The 26,760-nt window shown below is 38.9% G+C and overlaps 1 protein-coding gene across 2 annotated transcripts in view; it reads right to left on the bottom strand.

Annotated features, from left to right (window-relative positions):
- LOC126814819 (uncharacterized) overlaps nt 1-26,760 on the bottom strand; it is a 100,164-nt gene that overhangs the window by 44,247 nt on the left and 29,157 nt on the right. The window contains exons 1-2 of one of the 2 annotated variants that reach the window (XM_050540199.2): nt 17,176-17,324; nt 9,652-9,711 (exon numbers count right to left, since the gene is read on the bottom strand). In XM_050540199.2, the coding sequence (XP_050396156.1) occupies nt 9,652-9,711; nt 17,176-17,224 (109 nt within the window). In that variant the 5' untranslated portion in view covers nt 17,225-17,324. Of the gene's footprint in view, nt 1-9,651; nt 9,712-17,175; nt 17,325-26,760 lie in introns of those variants that run through there. The other variant, XM_050540200.2, reaches the window with a different exon arrangement.

Raw genomic sequence — 26,760 nt, forward strand, 5'->3', positions numbered from 1 at the left:
GATGGGTACGATTAAAACAGTAGCTGATGCCAACATTTCTACGATTCTGATAAAATAAAACAATAATCACATACAAACCCGTTCTGTCATATTGCCCGGGGTATCTCAATCTCAATCCAACTAATTCGGTATAGTTTTTGGTGGGGCACAAGGAGTGCGGGATCAATTTAATTCAATAGGAGAGAGAGAGAGGGAGAGAGAGAGTGAGAGAGGGAGGGGGGTAACTATACTGTTTTTTAACATCCATGATTTTAACCAATAAAAAGGCCACATAATGAAATATTTTAGCTGAAGTTTTTATGAATAAGACGCCTGTTGAATGTTCATGAATGTCCTATTCTAAACGGAGAGAGAGAGAGAGAGATAGATAGAGAGAGAGAGAGAGAGAGAGAGAGAGAGGATTTAACGTCCACTCGACACAAACTAGGTCATTTCGGGACTAACACATGGCTCAATTTTATTTGAATAATGGGAGGAATCCGGAGGACCTAGAGAAAAGCCATGAGGTTGGACAGGCAACCCATACGTTGTCACGTACAACCGGGTAATTGAAACCACGCAAGTTGACTCAATGACAGACCTTATGATACAACGCGCTAACCATTCGCCCACCCAACCCCCTTAATTCAATAGGAACGACAGATGTTTTAACAGTAACTAGCTTTCATATCCAGCAACTTTCTAATTCATTGCGTAATTGATCTAGATTTAGGAACTTGCAACCAAAAATAGATATTTATTTGATGCTCACCTATACTCAACAATATTATGATACCGCCATAAAAAAAAACTCTAGCTTTTAGATTTGTAAGTAAAAAAATCTTCTTAGATCATGGCTGTATATCAAGACTATTGAATTGGCTTGAAAAAATGAATTATTTAGAAAATGAGCTCAAGCCTTTATTGATATAATGTCTGATAACCTAACGAAAAACGTGTTTATTTTATACTTATAAAAATATTGCCATGTCTGTTCGGGGATTATAATGATATTACCGTCTTTCTCATAGTACAACATAATATAGCGTATACACATAGCACTCGGGGATACAAAATGAACTGGTAGTTAACGTCCTACTGTTCTGCTCCTATACTGGGCTAATGAAGACGTGAAATTAAATGGGGTTAAACGTCCTACTGTTCTGCACCTATACTGGGCTAATGAAGACGTGAAATTAAATGGGGTTTAACGTTCTACTGTTCTGCACCTATACTGGGCTAATGAAGACGTGAAATTAAATGGGGTTAAACGTCCTACTGTTCTGCACCTATACTGGGCTAATGAAGACGTGAAATTAAATGGGGTTAAACGTCCTACTGCTCTGCACCTATACTGGGCTAATGAAGACGTGAAATTAAATGGGGTTAAACGTCCTACTGTTCTGCACCTATACTGGGCTAATGAAGACGTGAAATTAAATGGGGTTAAACGTCCTACTGTTCTGCACCAAAACTGGGCTAATGAAGACGTGAAATTAAATGGGGTTAAACGTCCTACTGTTCTGCACCTATACTGGGCTAATGAAGACGTGAAATGAAATGGGGTTAAACGTCCTACTGTTCAGCTCCTATACTGGGCTAATGAAGACGTGAAATGAAATGGGGTTAAACGTCCTACTGTTCTGCACCTATACTGGGCTAATGAAGACGTGAAATGAAATGGGGTTAAACGTCCTACTGTTCTGCACCTATACTGGGCTAATGAAGACGTGAAATGAAATGGGGTTTAACGTTCTACTGCTCTGCACCTATACTGGGCTAATGAAGACGTGAAATGAAATGGGCTTTAACGTTCTACTGCTCTGCACCTATACTGGGCTAATGAAGACGTGAAATGAAATGGGGTTTATCGTTCTACTGCTCTGCACCTATACTGGGCTAATGAAGACGTGAAATGAAATGGGCTTTAACGTTCTACTGCTCTGCACCTATACTGGGCTAATGAAGACGTGAAATGAAATGGGGTTTATCGTTCTACTGCTCTGCACCTATACTGGGCTAATGAAGACGTGAAATGAAATGGGGTTTAACGTTCTACTGCTCTGCACCTATACTGGGCTAATGAAGACGTGAAATTAAATGGGGTTAAACGTCCTACTGTTCTGCACCTATACTGGGCTAATGAAGACGTGAAATTAAATGGGGTTAAACGTCCTACTGTTCTGCACCTATACTGGGCTAATGAAGACGTGAAATTAAATGGGGTTAAACGTCCTACTGTTCTGTTCCGACTGGGCTAAAGAAGACGGGCATAGGCCATACAGTATGCTATGGGGGAAATTTTGCCCGGGCAGTGGCACTATGGCCTACTCTTATATCGAATTACAACAGCGTCTTACTCACTTAGCCACCGTGGCACCGTACACACAGAGCACTGGACGATACATTTAAATAATCTAAATTATTTTGTCCACGTGTAAAAGACATCTGAACACGTGTTCTAATTCTTCACAGTGGAATATCAAGAATGTCGATCCACCCCCTGGGGTACGTCGGCGATATATTTTACAACCGGGGACTATTTACTCTTTTACGTCATGAAACAATGACGATGACATCATTAGTCAACCCTATGGGGGAGAATTTTGTTCGGGCAGTGGCACTAAGGTCTACTCTTCGAATTCCACCTGTCGACGTTTCTTTTACGTGCACGCCAATGTGTACACGGGACCTCGGTTTTTTGTACCATCCGAACGACTTTACCTTATCTCAATGACACGAGGAAACCACACCGCAAAATCTCGATGAACTTTCTCGGTCAACACGGGATCTGCACGACTCCTTGAGCTACCGTGGTTCGTCCTATTACGCCATTAAACAATGAATTTGAAGAGGATTAGTTAAAGGAGCTCAATCGCTAATATTTGGGACCTAGAAATTGACCCAAATGGGTCGCAACGCATATAATAATGTAATCTGATTGTATATAAACTGATTTACATTCAATTGTTTCCGTTTCAAATCAGTTAATTATGTCCAGCGAAATACAGCACGAGTCTCAACCGAATAGCAATCTCTAGCGTCTGGTTATTCGAGTCAATTGCGCATGCCCTCCAGATAAGATATGGCGTCACCGTTTGACATGAGTTGTGGAATATGTCTAGTCTCGTTCTTTCTACGTGTACCAGTGGTAAAATGTTTATTTTGTCTTAAATATTGGATATCAGAAGATTACCTTTTCCTGGTAAGATCACAACATCAATGTTGATTTGAATTGACAAATAATTCGTATTTTCAACGTGTAAGACTTCGGATGATATTGAGTTAGAGACTAAGCTACTTTAATGACGACGGCAGTGAAGGGGACATCATTAACTGACTAGAATCGTTTCTGAGTTTGTTTATACGCCAGACTATTTATAGGCGAATGGTTGGTCACGAAGCCTTCGAATTCTTGTCCCCTATGTTTAACAAGCCTTATTATGAGAAATACAAATAAATACGCACGACAGATCAAAGTCAGACGTGCAGATGAACAAACATGGCGTTTTTTATAGACAGCTGTATTGACCCGTATTAGCCTACTAATGGCTGATTCCTGGTGGTGTATAAAACCGACACCGGCTTAAAACAACCCGAAACGAAATAATTAGACAATTGTTTATACGATTAAAAAGAAACGACGTAGCTTTTTCGTCTTGCCTTGAGTTTTGTGCTTCATGCTTATATGATTTTGACGTGAAAATATAATAAATCAGAGCATAATGATAATTGCAGTATTTGTGTATTAAATCTTTGTGTGAATATTTTGATGGTTGTATTGCAAATTCTACATCAAAAACACATATATATCTGTCATGCAAGACCTCATTAATGATATAACGTAGTTACCACGTTATGGCGATGACTTTTCGCTGTTTACATAGTTGTTGGTAAAAGGAAATGCACTGGTTAAAACAATCCACAATTGGTAGATATACTTCTATTAAAATAAACAAGAGATAGAGAGAGAGAGAGGGGGGGGGGTCTAACGTCCACTTGACGCAATCTTGGTCATTTCGGGACTAACATAAGATTCAATTTTTAGCAGCGGGAGGAAACCGGAGTTTGGTGAATTTTGGTGGTGCACAAGAGATTTCGGGACTATGGTTCAATTTTATTTCAATAATTCGCTTCTGCGTAAGGGTCTTTAGCAGTGAGAGGACACCGGGGGACCCGGAGGAAACCCACGAGTTGGACAGGCGACTCTACGCCTTGTAACGTACAACCAGGGAATCGAAACCACGCACGTTGACTCAACGACAGGCCTTATGATACAACACGCACGTGTTAACCCCCCCCCCCCAAAAAAAAAACCCCACAAGAGTTCCATGGATAAACAATTACTGTATTTAATCCGTGCTACATTTCAATAATGATTTTATTGTCGTTTTCAATTACTATAGACGCCATTCAAACAGTATAAACTTATATGTTATGAATTTCAGAAAAACATATTTAATGTACACGATGAAATCTTTTCGGAAATATCATGTTATTTAACATCATGTACTATAATTGAAAAGTAAATGAAAAGTTAATGAAATGAAGTGGGGTTTAATGTCCTACTGTTCTACTCCTTGCTGGGCATATGAAGACGGGCATGCACCATACAGTGTGCTATGAGGGACATTTTTATCGGACAGCGGCAAGTAAAGATGGCAATTGGACCCTTAAAGATACATTATGTAAGATTTAGATAAAAAGCTAGCCATTCTTGCTATAATAGTTCGAAAATAGATAATGTAAAATGAATAATTTGGTGCTAATCTTTTTTTGGGCCATGCCTCAAACGTTTTGCAGAAAAGCCATCAAGTTCTAAGAAAGTACAGTGTATTTTTTATTTATTTATATAAAGGAAACTACCACTAGTGTGTCAATGAGTTTATTGTTTCTGTACATATATATATAGGTTAAAGACTAGAGGCAAATCTCAACCAAGTTAACATTTGACATACGAAACGTGACACATCAATTGAAAATAATATATCTAGGATACTGGAAGGGTTACTTCCCGATTAAAGACAATTTTTACATATTATGGTCAGATCGTCAAAATGTAAACAAAACATACATGTACGAATATTACAAGATAAGCAATGAGCTGTGAAAATCCAGATCATTTTGACGACGTGATAGGGAAATCCAGAGAGCATTTCGACCACAGCCCTTTATAAAACTTTTGTTGTTTCAATCTATGAAATACATCAATAAGAAACTATGTGCAAAGTTTTGTGTTTCTGGATTAAAGATATTTCTCACAAACAGTGATTGAAAGTGGAGTAATTTTTAACTTCAATCTGAGAATGCTTTGTGAACTCGGGGCATGTGTGGTATAACCGACACAACTCCCCGGTACATGGGACCATTATTCACAAAGAATGCCAGACTTCTGGGTTTAGATGGAAAGAGGTCTTTATAAGAACCCACTTCCAATCCCCCACGCTTACGACTGGAGGAAGACGAAGGTGTATGTTTTATTTTAAAACCACAAAAATGAGAAAACCTTTGATGATAACAGTGTCAAAAGTACTATACACCTTGGACTATAGATCTTGAGACCCTATAGATTTCAGCCTGCCAAGCCTATAGCCAACACTGTTCATAAACCCACGGGGATCACTTTCCCGAAATAACTCTTATTATAATATCGCTATAGATATAGCAGATCTTACGATTTCCGAGAAATAGAATATTTCCGGAGATGTGATAAAATATCCCCAATCTGATTAACATACAGATCTATATTTCGTTTCGTATTTTTATACTTTCAATGGCCTACACTACATGAAGATCTGACACGTTTTAGTGGGAGTTCTCGTCGGGGTTCAAACAAGCGGCGTTTGACCTATGACGTCAGACATTGATTAATCAATCAGTGTTGACGTTTCTAGTGGTTTACCCACAGTTCCGTACATTAAAAGGCCAAGAACTCGCCGTAACAGACCGTTTCATTGGCTAATCCCTCACATCATTCAGGACACGTCAATGATAACAACACTTCCAGATCCTAGTGTAGTAAAGACAAGTAACACGAAATTTTGAACCATAAAAAACGAAACGAAATAGGACCCTGCGTTTTAATCAGATTGAAAATATCCCCCAAATATAAAGCTGTATAGGAGTATCGAGAAATCAACAGGTTCGTAAAAAACCCACGGGAATCCAAATCCCGGTTAAACTTTGTATATTTAATACACTTTTAACAATAAACATATCGTCTTATCTTTTATCACTGTAGGCTTATATAGAAGTCGAACAACCCTTCCAGCAAACTTCCAGCTGGTTACATTTATTTAACTTGTAAACATTAAATTGGGTGCCTTGTGACAGTTGATACCACTCAGATCGGGTACCTGTTCTCATGGTAACTGATAAGTTGGTAAATAATGATATTAATTCAGTGTCAGTCGTCAGCCATTTTGTTTTATAATGCACATGGCGTTGTCCGGTGTGTCATTTAATGAAGGCGTCGGAAGACCATCAGAAGAAGTAAGACGTTCAGACCTTTTTTGTTTCGATAGACCAAGTATAATCAACAGTTGACGACTAAGGATACTCATCCACTATGTCAATTAAAACCAGCAATTCCCTCCCCCATTGAAATGTGAATAAACATCTTCATTTTCTGCATCAACCGGGCTATGAATACAGGCTCTACCCATTAACCCTTTCATTGCGTGTACCCGGTAGTACCGGGTATTATAAAATGTCGTTAAAATGCGCGTACCCGGTATTACCGGGTACTCAGTATGGCCCTCGCTAAAATTAGCACCGTAGTTGCAAGTGCCATCTTTGTATTTTCTATACACTAGAACATATTTCCACGTGTTTCAAAGCGGCAAACCGTAAAATGGCAGAGTGCATAGTGACAACGTAGACGATGCAATCTTGGCGAACTCGTAATGGCATCTTCGCTGACCAAGGTGGAAATTTCGAGGCGGGTACTGATGCACATAATTCGTTTCCAGTTAGTTGATAATAATAGTAGTCAGGACAGTGATTGGTAGTATGAAGTGCGTGATTTGTTGCGCGATCTTCCGCCTATGGCTATGTCTCACGTGCATGACGAACATAATAGCCCTACATGTATGTAGTATGTCTTTAGTAGATTCTGACGATAATTCTGATGTTGATAATAATGCTGGCCTTGCTGGATCGTAAAATACGTAGGCAATTCCTGAGTCCCGAACGTGTAGATCTATTGACTGACTATAGTGATAATGATATGGGACTTGAGGATGAAAGTGAAAGTAAAAACAAGGTATTGCAATCCGCACGTGGTCATGGCAGCCGGAGACATGGTGTGCGTGTTCGTGGTGGCATTGCTCATGGCTGCTATTGATATTTTTGTTCATTTTATATATCTTTATCAAAATCCAGTGAAAAAAACAATATCCCATAAGTATTTCATGAAAAAAAATTCGTTTTCATGTTAGTTTTAGTGAGAAATGAAAAATCCAAAATGGCCGCCATGACGTCACGTGACTACATGATTATGCGAATTTCCAAAATTCTATTTTTTTCTCTTAGCCCAACATCATGCCCATCCAAACACACAAAAAGAATTTTCATAAAAGCTTCCATAAGTACTGTTTGGCATTTAGTTCCAAACACACTTTTTTCCTCAAAAAAGGATCTAGCACAGGCAGTGGATTTACGTCTAGCATTGAAAGGGTTAACATTAATTTTAAATCCATGCCATTGCTTTGTAATATATCTTCTATCTATCTATATATATATTTGTGACTGTCGTTTGTCTGTCTGTCTGTCTGTCTGTCTGTTCGGGGTTGGCGGCTACACTAGGTCTGCCCCGATTCTGAAATTTGGGGTATAGGGGTAGCTCGAACCGGGGAGTAACATAGGCCAGGTGGCGTTAGTCTACCACTTCCGGTTTCGGAGTTATGACCCCCGAGCGAAGCCGGTCTGTTCGGGGTTGACGGCTACACTAGGTCTGCCCCGAGTCTGAAATTTGGGGTATAGGGGTAACTCGGATCGGGGAGTAACATAGGCCAGGTGACGTTAGTCTACCACTTCCGGTTTCAGAGTTATGACCCCCGAGCGAAGCCGGTCTGTTCGGGGTTGGCGGCTACAACTGCCCCGAGTCTGAAATTTGGGGTATAGGTGTACCTCGGACCGGGGAGTAACATAGGCCAGGTGGCGTTAGTCTACCACTTCCGGTTTCGGAGTTATGACCCCTGGGCGAAGTCTGTCTGTTCGGGGTTGTCGGCTACACTAGGTCTGCCCCGAGTCTGAAATTTGGGGTATAGGGGTAGCTCGGACCGGGGAGTAACATAGGCCAGGTGGTGTTAGTCTACCACTTCCGGTTTCGAGGTTATGACCCTCGAGCGAAGCCGGGCATTCTTCTAGTATCATATATTTTTAACATTCTGTGAACTAAATCTTTATACCTACAAACGGTGTAATAAGTCGCAATCATGGGATAAAAATACTCAAGGGGAATAACCATCTCTATTTAGGGAACGCCCCCCCCCCCCCCCAACACACACGCACCAAAGAAACTGAGAGTCGGATTTATGCATGCACACACTGCAAGGGCCACATGATAAAGAATGGAAATCTAAACGGTCCTGCCACAACGGTTCTGCGTGCCCACACTGCAAGCACCACATGATAAAGATTGGAAATCTAAAGCCCGGCCCATACCGCCACGACTTGCCGAGACTCTATCCAACGCAACGTCTTGTCTCAGATAATCAGTGCAGTTTGGACAGTCCTACTACCACGATTCAATCGATTTTCGTCGCGTCGTGGCCCGTAGGCCCGATTGAACATGTTCAATCGTAGTCGGATGCAGTTGGTTGCAGTCGTAACTTATCGTGTTTGTGTGGACACTCACACGACGCAATCAATTGTCTTACTGGTGTTTAGCCAATCCGAGAGTAGCATTTAGTCATGTGACTGTGCAGCAAAACCACTGATACTGCAGCATATTTCTTTTTACGAGCAGTCAACTTCAACGGCATCTTGGCAAAATATAATGTCACGTTTATGCTTCCGGTTTACTTTTGGAATCACTCGATAGAGGGAAGTGGCGTAACTCACGACGCATAATCTGTGAGAGTCGGGCCTGTGTCGACTGGTACCGTCGTAGGCAAGTGAAATAAAGGAGCGACCCGTTTTCTTTTTTACACCTACCCAAGACGCTGAGTCCTGTCGGCCTGTGTGTAGTTGTAGCGGTATGGGCCGGGCTTAATGGGTAATGTTACAACTTTTCCGAGAGCTCCCTGTGTTCAGGTGGACTATAGCATATCACTCAGCTATGTGCTATAATGTATTCATAATGCCATGTTTCCACTGTGATGTCGCGCGTTACCATACGATTGTTCCTATCTTGCGGATACGTTCTGATACGTTTTGATACGATCAACAGATCGCTAGGACTGGCATCAATATAGGATAAGACCTGATAGGATCACCACGATTACTCCAGGATCAAAACCACGATTTAAATCGTAGCGAGAATCGTGACAGTGGGAACCTAGCTTTAGATAAGTTTTTTTAAGGGATTAGCGAGAATCGTGATAATGTTAACCTAGGCTTAGATAGGTTTATTTTAAGGGATTCGTGATAACACAATTTGATTTGTAGTATAGAGTCAACATGGTGTATATTTTGGAATCTGTCAAAGTTACATAAATTTGAGCGTACCTCGATTTCTGTTGGCATCACAAAGATGAAGATAAAAACACAATAACAATACTCCAATACCTGTAAATAAAAACAATAGCAATTAAGTTTTTTGAATTTTATGCACGTGTATCCGGTTTCACAAAGCATTAAGTTAAGCATTTACTCAACTTTCAATCACTATTTATTAGAAATATGTTTGATCCAGAAACACAAAACTTTGCACATAGTTTCCTATGGATGTATTTGATACATTAAAACAACAAAAGTTTTATAAAGGGCTATATTTTAGTTAAAGATACATTATGGGAGATAAGATAAAGAGATGGCAGTTCTCGCTATAATAGTTAACAACTAGATAGTGTAAAGGTAATTTGCTGAAAATTTCAGTCAAATTAATCCACTATGAGCCGCGAAAGAAGTAGGTGAAATTTTTGCATAGTCTCGGTCATCATTACTAAAATCATTAATATAAACAGCATGGTCTCGATTATCCACTTTTTTTGATTTAATTACCAATGGCCGTTAGCGGCATATAGGAATCTAATCCAGCCAACATCAAAGGCTAGCCTTGACATCGAGAGTTTATTATGGTCTGGATAAGTTAATTAATGTCTAATTGATAATTTAGATAACATTTCAGGCCTAAAGAAAGACTTGTAATAAGCAGATTTTGCTCTTACATCATGCATGTTTAATATAAGGCGAATAATTTTGAGTAAATTCTTAACTTTGTTTTGTGAAACTAGGGTCTGATCTGACTACAGAGTGGTACGTTCTTTTGTTCTGTTTGGAAACCTGATCGTAATTGATATTGATTTAAGTGTAATGTAGTTTAACGCCCAACTGGGAAATCCCGGGGAATTTTCTCGGCCAACACCGGGATCGATGTCTGCAGCATTCTATGAACACACTTTTGTCGGGACAGAGGCGTTACAGGATCGAACCCCGAATTTTCTTAGTGAGCCAGCGCATTAAATAAATTGGACAAACATCTGCCAAACAACAACATCCTCGATTATAGCCTCAAGATTTAAATCTGTAGGGAAAAAGATATGCACATTAGCCATTTTCTTCAAAGTAGTATACAACAATAGAATGTAATATTTTTGCTTTGAACGTCCTTTGAGGGCAACATATGATATAGAAAAGTATAAAATCAAAGTGCAAACATTATGCACATACATGTACACTAACGAGACTTCATAGACGCCATGCACATATTATAGTCTTTAAACAATGTCTCTGAACGTCACGGGCACCTGGCAAAGGACAATGTATAGTCGTTCGGATGGGTTGAAAAACCAGTTACCATGTACACTTCGGCGTGCACATAAATGAAACTTGAACAGTTGGAATTCGATATAAGAGTAGGCCGTAGCGTCGCTATCTAGACAAAATTTCCCTCATAGCCCATCGTCATTAGCCACATGTGGTGCAGAACAGTAGGACGTTAAACCCCATTTTCGACCTTAATTAAACAGGCTACATCTGTTTAAAACCGTATGGCATTGATATAAGATAACCCTGGTGACCTTGGTAGGCTGGGTTCAAGTAAGGTATCATCCCTCCCTAATATCGGATCCCCTAGGGGAGCTTAAACATGACAGTACTTCGACCCCCACGAATGTTTAATCTGTACGTATACCCCTCTCTCTGGGGATCTGACCTTTTTATTCTAATTGAACCACTTATCAACGACAATAATATGATATAAAATTTGATCACGTGGGCGGATCCATTTAGGAGATTAAAAGGAATCAATATTGGTGTTGACTTTATGAAGCTATTTGAATTGTTTGACCTGTGTTGTTATCAAACAGCATTTGGCCGACTGACAGATTTATTGACGCAATCATTTAGCTAATGGTGAATTGATATCATTCAGATAAAAAGAAATGGCTCATTGTTTGATATACTTCGGTCCATATAACAAATACACTCTAATAGATCTCGACTCTATGAAATGAACATGATGGTCTATTATATCTAGATTTCAACTCTGTGAAATTAACTCGCGGCTCTATAATATTATAATGAAATTAACACGATGGTCTATTACATTGACATCTATTTCACAAAATACAACACTTGACTAATATGAAATGAAATGGGATTGTTTGACCTACTTTTTCCGCACCAAATAGACCACAGAGAGAGAGGGGGGGGGGGGTATCCACTCGACACAACTAGGTTGGAAAATCCCACAAAAACCTTCTCGGCAAACAGTGGGTTCGAATCCGAAACCTCCTGGATAGTGATTCAGTGTCATACTCAATTAGCCACTGTGGCCCCACATATCTAATGCATGCAGAAGATTAAAGGTCATCAGGTCATCTTGACAGCTTGATCCACAATGGTATTTTGGAGTTTGGTTTTAGTGTTGCCACATAAATTATTATTAATATTAAATATTTTCATTGTCGTTAATTAAGTGTCCACGTGGGGGTTGGATGATCGAATGGTTAACACGTGCGCGTTGTATGATAAGGTTTGTAATTGAGTCAACTGGCGTGGTTTCCATTCACCGGTTGTACGTGACATTGGAGTAGGGTCGCCTGTCCAATCTTTTTTTCAGGGTCCTCCTGTTTCCCCCCACTGGTAAAGAAACCTACGGGCAGGCGAATTATTGAAATAAAATTGAATCATATGTTAGTTCCGAACTCTCTCTCTCTCTCTCTCTCTCTCTCTCATTTATTGAATTAAGCTTTTTATTGATCCACGATTCTCTACCCCCCACCCCGCACTCCTTATGCCTCACCAAAGATCACCCGAAATGACCTAGTTTGTGTGTAGTGTATGATAAACCCATCTCTCTCTCTCTCTCTCTCTCTCTCTCTCTCTCTCTCTCTCTCTCTCTCTTTCTCTCTTGGCATAAATCTTAATAATATCTGGCAATTTATAAATAACATACAACACTAGAATAACTGTATAAATGTTACATCTCGAAACATATAAAAATCCTTCGAAAAAACATACCAGCACAAAAGGGCAAATATTTCTTACCGATCTATTTCAAGAGATGTACAACAAAACGAAAAGGGTATGATGCCCCCTACCGTGTAGTTATCAAGGTAACAATAGATTCTATTACTTATGTATTAGACATTAAAGTAGTTCTACTCCATGACTCGCTCGGTATCTCGATAGATGAGAGCATACCACATCGTTTGTCTTTCACTATCCCCTTTTTGAACACAATACAAGTAACGTTATATGATTTCCCGTGCATGTTGACTTTAAGAAAAAAAAAGGTACAAAGTATTATTATTATTACTTTGGAGTCGAAATTCCATTGTTGTAAATATATTATATACAAAGGAAGGTCAAAAATAGATTTACATTTGTGTAGCTTTTAGTAGATCAACAAAACATCGTTGAAAATATCAAAATATGTAAAAGAGAAAATTGTCCATAATAAAAACATATGTCTTGCTAGTTTTACCGATTCTGTTACATTCTAGGATATGAGGTTGGACGCCCAGCTAATGGCGTCTGAACTTCAAAGAATCCATTTCTTTCCGGTCACCATGCCGCTGTTTATTGAAAACGAGAAGAATGGTAGAAAAATGGGAAACTTTTAATTAAGAACAGATTTCGTTCTGTCTCTAGTATAGTAATATATAAGCAACAAGACGTACTTCTTGCCAAATGTTCCATTCTCTCTCTCTCTCCGGTATTTTATATTGTAATGGTTATATTGACTCTAAAGTATATAATATTGTCCTGGTTATATTGACTCTAAAGTATATAATATTGTCCTGGTTATATTGACTCTAAAGTATATAATATTGTAATGGTTATATTGACTCTAAAGTATATAATATTGCCATGTTATGATGTTCCATTCTCCCTCTACAGTATAAAATATTATATTGTCATGGTTATTATATTCTTTTCTCTTTACGGTATTTGCCATGTTATATTCACTCTATAGTAGATAATATTGCCATGTTATAATGTTCTGTTCTCTCTACAGTATATAATATATACATGCATAGTATATTGCCATGTTATAATATAATATTCTCAGTACAGTATGTAATATGTGTTATATTATAATGTTCTGTTCCCTCTATAGTATGTAATATATTAGCCATGTTATAATGTAATATTCGTTCTACAGAATATAATATATATAACATTACCATGTTATATTTTGCTATTATCTGTACAGTATATAATATGTATAATATTGTCATAGTTACACTGTTCTATTCTCTCTACAGTTTATAATATAGCCATGTTATAATGTAAGATTCACTCTACGGTATATAATATTGCCATGTTATAATTTTCTATTCTCTGTACAGTATATAATATGTATTATATTGTCATGTTCTACAGTATATAATATATATTACATAGTCATAGTTATAGCGTATTAAATAAAAACATTTTGCATATTTACGTTGTTAAGTCTTGTCTATTTGTATGTTATAAAAGTTTATATTTGTTGGCATGAATCAGGTAGAATCGATATCAGTAACTTTACATTTTAAAAACAAATGTTGGCCTTTTATTCAGATATAAAGACGCGTGGAGTATTTCTAGTCCATTAAATGGCAAGAGAGAGAGAGAGGGAGAGAGAGAGAGGGTTTAATGTCCACTCGACACACATGGTTCAATTTTATTTCAATAATTCGCTTGCGCGTAGGGGTCTTTAATTAGCAGGGGGGGGGGGCACGGAGGACCCGGAGAAAGCCCACGAGGTTGGACAGGGGATCCTACTCCTTGCCACGTAGTAACCGGGGAATCGAAACCCCAAAATGGCAACAAGATTTCGTAAAATTAAATAAAATGGTGTTTAACGTCATGGTTATCAGATAGACAAGCCTTAATGATCTCACAAAAATACACGGTAAATATAAAAATATGTATGTATAACCCTGAATAAACTGATCAAATGAAAAGTGGTATGAGGTGTTCGAGACAGTTTAGCTATTTACAACCTAATTGCTCAACAATCTATAAATTGGATTCCAGAAACCGATGCTACCTGGTTTCCGAACGAGCCCTATTACTCGTACATAAATCGAGTGTTCGACACTATCACAATGCAAAGCAGTGGCACATGCGAAGTGGCATTGTGGTTTCTAGAAAAGCTAAGGATTACATGTCTCCTGCTCAACACTTGCGCGAGATCTTTGTCATGTATTTCAGAAATCGAAAGAGAGAAATGGAGTTTACCGTCCACACTAGGTCATTTCGGGACTAACATATGGTCCAATTTTATTTCATTAAATCGAAACCACATCGGTTGACTCAATGACAGACCTTTTAATGCAGCACGCACGCGCAAACGATTCGGCCATCTACCCCCTCAGAAATCGAAGTCACAGATTCAGGTTCGTTAACCCAAACAACAACAAATTATAGTTCGTCTATTTCTAGCAATTCTCTCTCTGTCTCTTTTCTCCCCTTTTGCATGCCCATTTTTGTTGATTTTTTGGTCTAGAATGGACGAAGAGGGTTTGAATTCACATTTTCTGTCAGGTTTGGGTCTATATTCATGATTTTGAGGCGGAAGGATAAGAGGGTTATCAGGTTAGCTACGGCGATATGTACGGCAACTAGTTACATGTTTTTAGTATACTTCTAGTTCAAGTTTGTGTATCTCAAAATTTTGGTGGTCAACCTCATACAAATTTTAGTGCAAAGACATGACCATTTGTTCCTCTGTCTGTAGTGAAAAGCATCAGCCCAACGAAAATTTGGGGAAAAGTTGGAAGTGGGCAAAGAGGCCAGAATTAACATTGAAGTCAATGGGGAAATTAATGGTGGTCTGCCTCCTGTATTAATGTTTAATGTGATACGTAAACCAGATCGTCAAAAACATAAACAATGGATGTTTAACTCGGACCATTTTTATCAGTTAATTGTATCAAAGTTTGTGAACCTCAGACAGCCCAGGAACTATCAGCAACACGATTTAACACCTTGCTTTATTAGCCAGATAAACGGCTAGTTACACTCCTCTCACGAGAAGTACATAATACAAGATAAGATTTAATCAAACATTAAACTGAGTTAAATTAACTACCTTAATGATCTAAAGCTAGATAAGAATGTTTGGTTAATTTAATTATGACATAAAACAAAACGATTTAAAACCGTTTCTAGAATGACAAAGAGCGTTCATTATGTGGTTGCCTAGAATCATACGTAGAACATGAGCGTATTTTTCTGTGATATCAGGGAAGGACTGTGAAGTAGTTCCTACTGTTCAAACATTTGACAGCGGGGGGTTGGATGGCCGGATGGTTACCGTGTGCGCTCTGTATCATAAGGGCTGTCACTGAGTCAACTGGTGTGGTGGTTTCGATTCCTCGGTTGTACGTGACAAGGAGTAGGGCCGCCTGTCCAACCTCGTGGGTTTTCTCCGGAACCCTACGCGCAAGGGAATTATTGAAATAAAATTGATCCATATGTTAGTCCCGAAATGACCTGGGGTTTTTTGTTAAGTGGGCGTTAAACTCTCTCCCTCTCTCTCTCTCTCCCTCCCTCTCTCTCTCTCTCTCTCTCGGCAGCATTTATGATTATACGGCAGGACACAAAATACACAAGAATATTAATAAACTGTAGAATTATTTGAAATATAAGAGTTTTAAATTATTTCACCACAAAAATTAGAATTTGAAGGAATCTTAATTGTTATTCCCCCAGTGGACTATGTTTAATTATCCTTTGTGAAAATAATTTTTAAAAAACGTATTAAAAATCAGAAATAGGTATAACACTTTAATGGATTTAGATAGTGTCGTTACATTACTGCAGGAAATAAGGATGATCACTGCATATTTCAAGCTAATTAATGATCACGGCGAATTTTATACACTGACGAATAAGTATGTCATGGATTTTCACACTACCACTATCTATGGAATAAGAATTACTGGTTTATTAACATGCAACGTTTCGACTATCATACTCTCATCTTTATCAAGTAAATGATAACATATATGTAAAACATCAAGTATTTATATACAGTAAAAAGAAGCCATAAATATAGAAATTGTATATAACAAGCACGAGACTCGTCATATCGTTCGTGAAAGGTAGAAAAGATTCATGAAATTAATAAAAAAAAAGAACCGTCTGAAATCTCTAAAAATGGATATCAAAACAATTAAAACAATACTTCTTAAAATACTTTGGAACTGTAAGAAACAAATTCGATATCAAAGACGACAGCGATTATATACAATTGGGAAATAAAGATTACCGAACTACCTCGACACAAACTAAATAATTTAAGAACTAACATATGGTTCAATTTTATTTCAATCATTCGCGTGCGCGTAGGGGTCTTTAGCAGTTGGAGGAAACCGGGGGATCCGGAGAAAACACACTCTACTCCTTGTCACGTACAACCGGGGAATCGAAACCACACCAGTTGACTCAATGACAGACCTTATGATGTAACGTGCACGCGCTAACCATTCGGCTATCCATGTCCCTGGTTATTTTACAAATAAAATAGCGATTAATTTACAAAAGCACGCAAATCCCTGAGTACAAACAATATAAAAGTGTAATAACTACCTTTGAATAACGATAAGTAATCCATGGTTGACTGACGGAATAGAAACATACACTCCACACTTTCACTTGAGTTTCTTTTACTGATTGTCTACAGTAATTATTACACGGGATCTATAGCGTGTCCTAAAATATCACGTGACCAAACATCACATCTTATCCATCGTCAAGATCATCAGATACTCAGATGCCATTGATCAAGTGGAATTCGGTCTGGATAACTGCGCTAACACGAGTTGATAACCATTGGTTCCAACCGTGACTTGATTATCCAGATAATGTGTTTGTTTTCTTCTCTCGACAGACACAGAAGGCAATGTTCGCAGTGGGTGCTCGGGGGATTGCTGGCTATATTATTATCGAGACCCTACTGCGGGATGACACACTCAATTTAGCAGAGGAAGGAATACAAATACCAAATGGCGAATTATAAACAACGATCCCCCCGTTAAAGAAAAGCCAGGTGCAAATTCACGAATTATCTGCTGTGATTAAGTATTTAATTAGCGTAGAGTACCCCGTTGGTTGAGCGCCATCTTTCTACCAAACATCGAATCTACGCTTAATTTAATATCGTTTGTAAATATTCCTGTTAATATCAAAAGTAAGCTTATATAATATAGTTGTTATGGTTACACAGAAATATGCAATATCGATATACGTACTTAACAAATAAATATTCTAGTATTTACATCATTTTTCTATACTCCACAACCTCCCCATTAATTAATGTGCAAAGAGACAAATTGATAAACATCTTTCAATATGCAGTATTCATTATTTCTGGCGTCAATTCTAATATTAAATACATGTTTTTCTGTCTCGGTTCACGTTATCTACTTTAAAGTCATCAGTGCCATCTTAAAACCAGCAGCCAAAAAACTACAGAGTTGTTAAATGACTTAATTTGTGAGTTGATTAATTTCATTTCTCCTGGTTACAGTGTATATATACCGTATAATTCAAGTTATGTTTTAAAATACGAAACTACCCTTTTCTAAATAATTCGTTTCCTAATGAGGTTGGGGTTGTATAGCTAAATGGTTAGCGCGTGCGCGCTGTATCATAAAGTCTGTCATTGAGTCACCTGGCGTGGTTTCGAATCCCCGGTTGTACGTGACAAGGAGTAGGGTCGCCTGTCCAACCTCGTGGGTTTTCTCCGGATACTCCGGTTTCCTCCCACTGCTAAAGACCCCTACGCGCAAGCGAATTATTGAAATAAAATTAAACCATGTGTTAGTCCCGAAAATACCTAGTTTGTGTCGAGTGGACGTTAAACCCCATTTCTCTCTCTCTCCCTAATGATGTGGTAACAAGTGTTAGTAACTGGAAGTTAAGACATTTAGCTCCTGCTCGTTTATTAGAGAGAGAGAGAGAAATGGGGTTTAACGTTCAGTTGACTAAATGACAGACTTTATGGTACAGCGCGCACGTGCTAACCATTCAGCCACCCAACCCCCTCGTTTATTAGAAATTATTTCTAAATGTAAATATACCTGGATCAAGTATATAAAGGACGTTTATTGCAGTTTAATACCGGAGTTCATTCGTTTATAAAGTAGAAATGCAATGAAAATGAAATGGGGTTTAACGTCCTACTGTTCTGCTCCGAACTGGGCTAATGAAGACGGGCATACGCCATACAGTGTGCTTTGAGGGAAATGTTGGCCGGGCAGAGGCACTACGGTCTACTCGTATATCGAATTCCAACTGCCAAGGATCTTTTACGTGAATGCCAATGTGTACACGGGACCTCGGTATTTCGGGCCATCACAACGTCTAGGCAGCTATCCTTGTCAGGCCCTCCGTCCTGTAAGGTCGCGTCGGGGGTCGTACAGACTGCTTTTGACCCTATGACGTCAGACCGTTTCATTGGCTAATCCCTCACGCAGGGTAATATAACAATTCTTCCAGATCCTAGTCTAGTAAAGACAAGTAAAACGAAATTTTTAACTATAAAAAACGAAACGAAATCTGTATTTTATTCAGATTTTATGAACTTATAAAGTTTATTGTTAATGGCAGAGTAGACATTCTATTTATCATAAATATTGTAAGATGTCAATTTACAGATGATGGTTGTATATATAATACGGATCATGATCAGCGTCTTAAAGTTGTATTATCTATTCAAAATACACACAAAACGCTCTTTGATTTTAATTCTTAAGAACTCTTTGTACGTATTAATCTATTAGTATTGCTTTCGTGATGTTAAAATTATAATTACTTATCATTCAATATAGCTTATCTTAATCTAGACATGACTGTGCTTTAAGTATACATATATCATGTTTATAATTAACGTCATACCAAATATCATGATGCATCCTAAACATACATTATGCAAGAGCTAAATCTGCCTATTGCAGGTCTTTCTTTAGGCCTGGGCCCTGTTTCTCGAAATCTTAGCTAAAGATACAATCCAAATTTTAGTAGATACTTCAATTTTGATTGGCTAAGCACTAAAATCAATCTAATATTATCCAATCAAATTACTAAAATTTGGATTTTATCGTTAGAATTTCGTAAAAACAGGCCCCTGAAATGTTATCTTAATTATTAATTAGACATTAATTAACTTATCCAGACCATAATCAACCCTCGATGTCAACACTAGCCTGCGATATTTACTGGATTTGAATCTGATTTGCTGCTCAATGCTCATTGATGATTACATCCAAAAATGGTAATCGAGACTATGTTTTTATCGTACCGACTTTAGTAATGATGATCGAGGCTAGGCCTAAAATTCAAAAGCTAATATCTCGGTTCAGAGTGGATCAATTTGACTGAAATTTCAGTAAATTCCCTTTACATTATCTAGTTTTTAACTATTATAGTAACTGTCAGCTTTTTATCGAATCTCCCATCATGCCCCTTTATATATATGATTACTTAAGAACATCTAAAAACACTGAAGATTAAATACTTCATACAAGATTTAATATCACTTTTTAAATTTATCGTTCTTAAAAACAGGATTACATCTTGAGAGATTTTCATAGTAAATGGAATGAAATGAAATGGGGTTTAACGTCCTACTGTTCTGCTCCTATACTGGGCTAATGAATACGGGCATTCGCCATACAGTGTGCTATGAGGTAAATTTTGCCCGGACAGCGGCACTACGGCCTACTCATATATCGAATTCCAACTGTCAAGGGATCTTTTACGTGCACGCCAATGTGTACACGGGACCTCGGTTTTTCGTCCCATCCGAACGACTATACAGCTGTCCTTGTCAGGCCCTCCGTACTGCATCACTGGCAAGGGGGAATCACAGATTTCATAGTATTACATCATGAAAATATTATAAATCTTCAAATAAAGTAGGTTGAACTTTCAACTTCTGGTGTACTCGTGTAATATTTTGACTGTTAGAGTAAATTAAAGTCAGATGTTGTTATTTTGGTCTACGCTATTGTTTCATATTTTATATTAAATGTTTATTTGGGAATGTTGGAACTTTTCGAGAAACCACATCCTTTTGGGTTCTCTAACAAAATATGTGAAAACATTCCTGACGTCTTCAGATTTCTTCTTTATTTTATTTACAAATAAATGCATTATGCAAGAATTCAAAAAAAATAACCAACGACCAAACCTATAAATATAAGGCGACAATAATGTGTACAAGACTCTTCGACATATGACGAAGCCATGATGGCTTAGTGGGTTCGATCCCTAAGTTCATCGAGATTTTCCGTCGTGGGTTCCTCTTGTCAGTGGTGCAAGACGGAGGGCCTGACAAGGACAGCTGTCTAGTCGTTCGGATGGGACGAAAAACCTTGGCCCCGTGTATATATTGGCGTACACGTAAATGATCTCTTGGCAGCTGAAATTCGATATAGGCGTTAGTGCCGCTGCCCTAAGACGTTAAACCCCATTTCATTTCGACATCTGGCGTTGGATTTTTGTTTAGGTTTTTCTCGGGGTTATATTTAGATAGAAAATGAATGTATACAAAAAAAAAATCGTCTCAAATTTGTTATTATTCAAAAACTCAAACTCAAAGAATTACCATATTGGAATTATTATTATTATTTGAGTCCGCAGAAAGAATATGGAAACATACGACACATTGAGATGATTTGAAATTGCTGCAACTGTTGAAAACAATATATTGTTTACGTGGGATATATTCGTGAACATATTCTAAAGGGAATATGGTAATATTTGGGAGGTTCAAAGGATGAATATATTGAAAATGTTATTACTGAAAGGCTGTTTACCACGTGACAAATATTCTAAAAACGCCTAAGGGACTTCATAGATGTTGCAATATGTTTCAGCAAGTACGAAAACAAATTTTGTTCTGTGGTATCAAGGGGGGTGTTGGATAAGGTCTGTCATTGAGTCAACTGGCGTGGTGTCGATTCTCCCGGTTGTACGTGACAAGGAGTAGGGTATTAATGGTATTAAATTGGGAGCTAATCTATTTAAGGTTGGATGACCGAATGGTTAGCGCGTGTACGTTGCATCATATGTCTATCATTGAGTCAACTGGCGTGGTTTCGATTCCCCGGTTATACGTGACAAGGAGTAGGGTCGCCTGTCCAACCTCGTGGGTTTGCTTCGGGTCCTCCGGTTTCCTCCCACTGCTAAAGACACCTACGCGCAAGCGAATTATTGAAATAAAACTGAACCATATGTTAGTCCAGATATGACCTAGTTTATGGCTTATGTCGAGTAGACGCGTTAACCCCCACCCCCTCTCTGTCTCTCTCTGTCTCTCTGGTATTACGGAAAACACGCTGAAGACATCTCTCCCTCTCTCTCTCCGTTAGGTAAACAAAACCCAACTCTCTTTCTCTCTCTCTCGCTCTCCCCTCTCTCTCTCTCTCTCTTTCTCTCTTTGGTATCGCGGAAAACACGCTGAAGACAGAGCAAACGTCCGACGCAGAAATGAAAGGGCATCGCTGTGACTTCTGTTTTACAATCTTTATCCTGACATCTAAAAAGTACGAAAACATGGCGTCAAATGACATTGCTGTCCATCCCCAAATTTCTCATCCAATTGTAATTGGTTATAAACAGTGTCCTTATCGACCCCCGTGTCCAAAACCTCTCAATAAAATAATTTAATTTGAATCTGCAGAACATGGTCGATTAGAAAGGTAATTTAAATTGAGAGAACTTGAAGTGACAGCGTGAGTTCTGGTAGATAAAGGAAGACATATCTTTCTGCAAAGTACATTGTAGCTGAAGAGATGATAGTAAGCTGTAGTTTCTATTAAGTTCAGATTGACGAAGACCAATGTCCTGTAGATAGCAGTCAATAACTCATGTCCATGTGTTTCACGTGGATTTGATAAGGTGCATTCCAAGCATGTCAATTGATGAGGGTCTTTTAATTTGAATTTGTCTTTCAGTACACAGCTGTCGGTGCACAACTACTGATCTCAGCATGTTGTCCACCTTACTTCATGGGAGAGCCACAGTGGCTCAGTGATTGATGCACTGGCTCATTAACCAGGAAAATGAAATGAAATGAAATATGGTTTAACGTCCTACTGTTCTGCTCGGAACTGGGCTAATGAAGGCGGGCATACGCCATACAGTGTGCTATGAGGGAATTTTGCCTGGACAGCGGCACTACGGCCTACTCTTATATCGAATTCCAACCGTCAAGGGATCTTTTACGTGCACGTCAATGTGAACACGGGACATCGGTTTTTTGATCCATCCGAGCGACTAGACACCTGTCCTTGTCAGGCCCTCCGTCCTGCATCACTGACAAGGGAGAACCACGCCGGAAAATCTGGATGAACTTTCTCGGCCAATGCAGGGATCGAACACCCAATAACCAGGAGGTTAGGGGTTCGATCTCAGTTTTGGCCGAGAAATGCCCTCGAGATTTTCCAATGGAGGATGGAGAGCCTTGCAAGGATTAATGCCTAGTTGTTCCTATGGGATGAATAACCGAGGTCCACCGACGAGAGTTGGAATTCTATGAATCTGCTGTATGGGCAAAATGTCTCACATAGCTGCCCAGTTTGTACAGAAAAGTAGGACGTTAAACACCCGTTTCAGCTCACTCATTCCACAATAAAGGGGGTATGGATGACCGAATGGTTAGCACGTGCGTGCTGTATCATAAGGTCTGTTATTGAGTCAACTGGCGTGGTTTCGATTCCCCGGTTGTACGTGACAAGGAGTATAGTCGCCTTCCAACCGCGTGGGTTTTCTTCGGGTCCTCCGGTTTCCTCCCACTGCTAAAGACTCCTACCGGCAAGCGAATTATTGAAATAAAATTAAACCATGTGTTAGTCCCGAAATGACCTAGTTTGTGTCGAGTGGACGTTAAACCCCATCTCTCTCTCTCGCTCTCACATTCCACAATACGCCAGCCACAATAAGTGCGATGATGACTATGAACCTATACGGGTAGGGATGTACCCAAAGTTTTTTATTAAGTTTCAAAGATACATAAAATAAATAAATGTTGCCCCAATATGTTTACATCAATGTAATGTACCATATGTCTGTCTATACATTGAACCAAACCGTCTGTCACATCTGGGAATGAAAGCTAAAGGCTAGGCGAGGCAGAACAAAGGTGCATATAACACCATTTGACGCTTTATGCGAGATGTTTTTTGTCTATTTGGCTTTTTTTTGCCAAGAGATTTCTGTAATATATTTATTTTGTTATTTTGGAGAGATGTATAATTTGTAAGCAATATATATTATTGCTTCACATGTGCGATGGCTTCAATCAGCATTTAGCAATCTCCAAAAAATGTCCTAAGAGATGAAATGAAATGGGGTTTAACATACTACTCTTCTGCTCCGACTGGGCTAAAGAAAGTGTGATATGAGGAAAATTTGGCCTGCTCTTATATCGAATCCAACTGCCAAGGGATCTTTAACGTACACGTAAATGTATAAATGGGGCCTAGGTTCGTCCTATCCGAACGACTACACAGCTGTCCTTAACCCCAATGAACTTTCGCGGCTAATGCAGGGATCGAACACGTGACCTCTAGACTAGTGAGCCAGCGTCTTACCCACTTAACCTCCGTAGCTCCCTGACCTAAGATAGGTTATTGAGCGTTTGAAAGCATGGTATATAAACGCAGAAATAACATGTATCGGTCGGCGTTTAAAATTTAGGTCTAATCATGGTGGAAAATGGGGTCGTGCACAAGGCAATGTGTGCTTGAAATGATTTAATACCACGTTAGTACAAAAGTTCGGTTATTTTCGTAGACTGACAAGGAACGAATCTGAATAATATTTCTTTATTGCTGTTTTAATATTCTAAATTTGGAATTAAACTTTCGATGATGTTGCCATGATGAGAAAGAGTCCGGCGTTTGATTAAAGCTTAAAGTAGTCTTTTGGATTAGCCATCTGCCATCTAAATTACCAGGGGATCACGGTGGCTAAGTGGGTAGGACGCTGGCTCGCTAGCCTGGAGGTCGGGTGTTCGATCCCTGCATTGGCCAAGAAAGTTCATCCAGATTTATTTTCTGGCGTACTTACCCCTTGCCAGTGAAGCAGGACGGAAGGCCTGACAAGGACAACTGTCTAGTCGTTCGGATGGGACGAAAAACCAAGGCTCCGTGTACACATTGGCGTGCACGTAAAGATCCCTTGCCAGTTGGAATTCGATATAAGAGTAGGCAATAGTGCCGCTGTCCGGGAAAAATTTCCCTCCTAGCACACTGTATGAAATGTCCCTGTCTTCCCAAACGTAAAGTAAACAGTTATATGTGTGGCGAACCATTGTGAATTTTGGGTGTCCATAGAAACGATTGTTGACACGATGACGCATTTAAAAACGGAAAGGAAATAGGGGGCGCCTCGTTCATTGAAGAAAGACAATGCTATAATTTTGTCATCGATGTGAAAACGATGTCGTGTCTGACACTTGCAAAAATAATCATTTCATTCAGCTTTTTTCTTCTTGAACCTGTTATTTTGTACAAAACTGGATACGAAAACAATGTTAATGACTGTTTATACAGACCTCGGTGCCTAACCTCCCTCAGAACAAAAAGGCGTGGGAACACCAGGAATCGCTTTAGTTTAAATTTTAAATAGATTTTCTATGGAGAGTGGAATGGTAATGACAATGAAATGACAATAACATCCATTTTATTCTCCGCATTCCATTTTATGCCTGCTTTTATTTTATTTTATTTATTCATTTATTTTTTTTTAAAAGAGAACATTTCCATTTTACAACATAAATATCCGCGTCGTAAATGAGAGAGAGAGAAAAATAGAGAGAGAAAAATAGAGAGAGAGAGAGAGAGAGAGAGAGAGAGGAGAGCTCAAACATGGTTCCCCCGGTTGTATGTGACAAGGATTAAGGTCTGACAAGGATTAAGGTCGCCTGTCTAAACTTGTGGGTTTTCTTCAGGTTCTCTGGTTTCCTCCCATTGCTAAAGACCCTTATGCACAAGTGAATTATTGAAATGAAATTGAACCATATGTTAGTCCAGAAATGTTCAAGTTTGTGTCGAGTGGACGTTTAGAATCCCCAGTTGTACATGACAAGGAGTAGAGTGGCCTGTCCAACCTCGTGGGTTTTTCTCCGGGTCCTTCAGTTTCCTCCCACTGCTAAAGCCCCCATCATAAGATCTGTCATTGAGTCAACTGGTCAGGTTTCGATTCACATGGTGTTCGTAGTAAAGAGTAGGGTCGCCTGTCCTACCTCATGTGTTTTCTCCGGGTCCTCCGGTTTCCTCCCACTGCTAAAGACCCCTAATTATTGAAATAAAAATTAAACCATATGTTAATCGCGAAATGATCTAGTTTGTGTCAAGTGGACGTTCACCCCTCTCTCTCTCTCTCTCTCTCTCTCTCCGATAGGTAAAGAAAACCCAACTCGATAACGTGTACTCTCTCTCTCTCTCTCTCTCTCTCTCTCTATCTCTCTCTTCGTTAGGTAAACAACAACCCAACTCGATAACGTATACATGTATATACACCCTCTCTCTCTCTCTCTCTCTCTCCCCCTCTCTCTCTCACCGTTAGCTAAACAAAACCCTGCTCGATAAAGTTTATTTGTGAAAACTTGTGATTTGTGATGTCTATTAATTAAAATCTCCAATATCTTTAATCTATTCACCAACCATTATACAAGACAATGATAGAAAGATATGGATCTTTCTGGATCCATCTAGTTATTACCGTAATTACGCTAATGATGTAACCTCATTAATATGTATGAACTGGAGAGATTTGGTAGTTCATTAATTCAGTGGGGATAATCACAGAATAATTACATTATACCGGAACCAATCAACAGTTGGTATCTAATTACCTTTGATACAATTTCACATTCTAACAAAACAAAGCTTCATTTTGTCCTTGCCCAGATGGCGCGAAAAGTAGGCTAAAACACATTTTACACATCAACTTGCACTTTTCGCATTCATAACAACTCTTTAATCAGAGTTAGTTTGGCTAATAGCCAAGAGAGTTAGCGAGAGAGAGGGAGAGAGAGAGACCCGTAGTTCATTTCGAGACTAACATATGGTTCAATTTTATTTCAATAATTCGCTAGCGCGCAGGGGTCTTTAGCAGTAGAACTAAACCGGAGGACCCGGAGAAAACCCACGAGGTTGGAAC

This window comes from Patella vulgata, chromosome 3 (genome assembly GCF_932274485.2).
Source record: "Patella vulgata chromosome 3, xgPatVulg1.2, whole genome shotgun sequence".
NCBI classification, from domain to species: Eukaryota; Metazoa; Mollusca; class Gastropoda; family Patellidae; genus Patella; species Patella vulgata.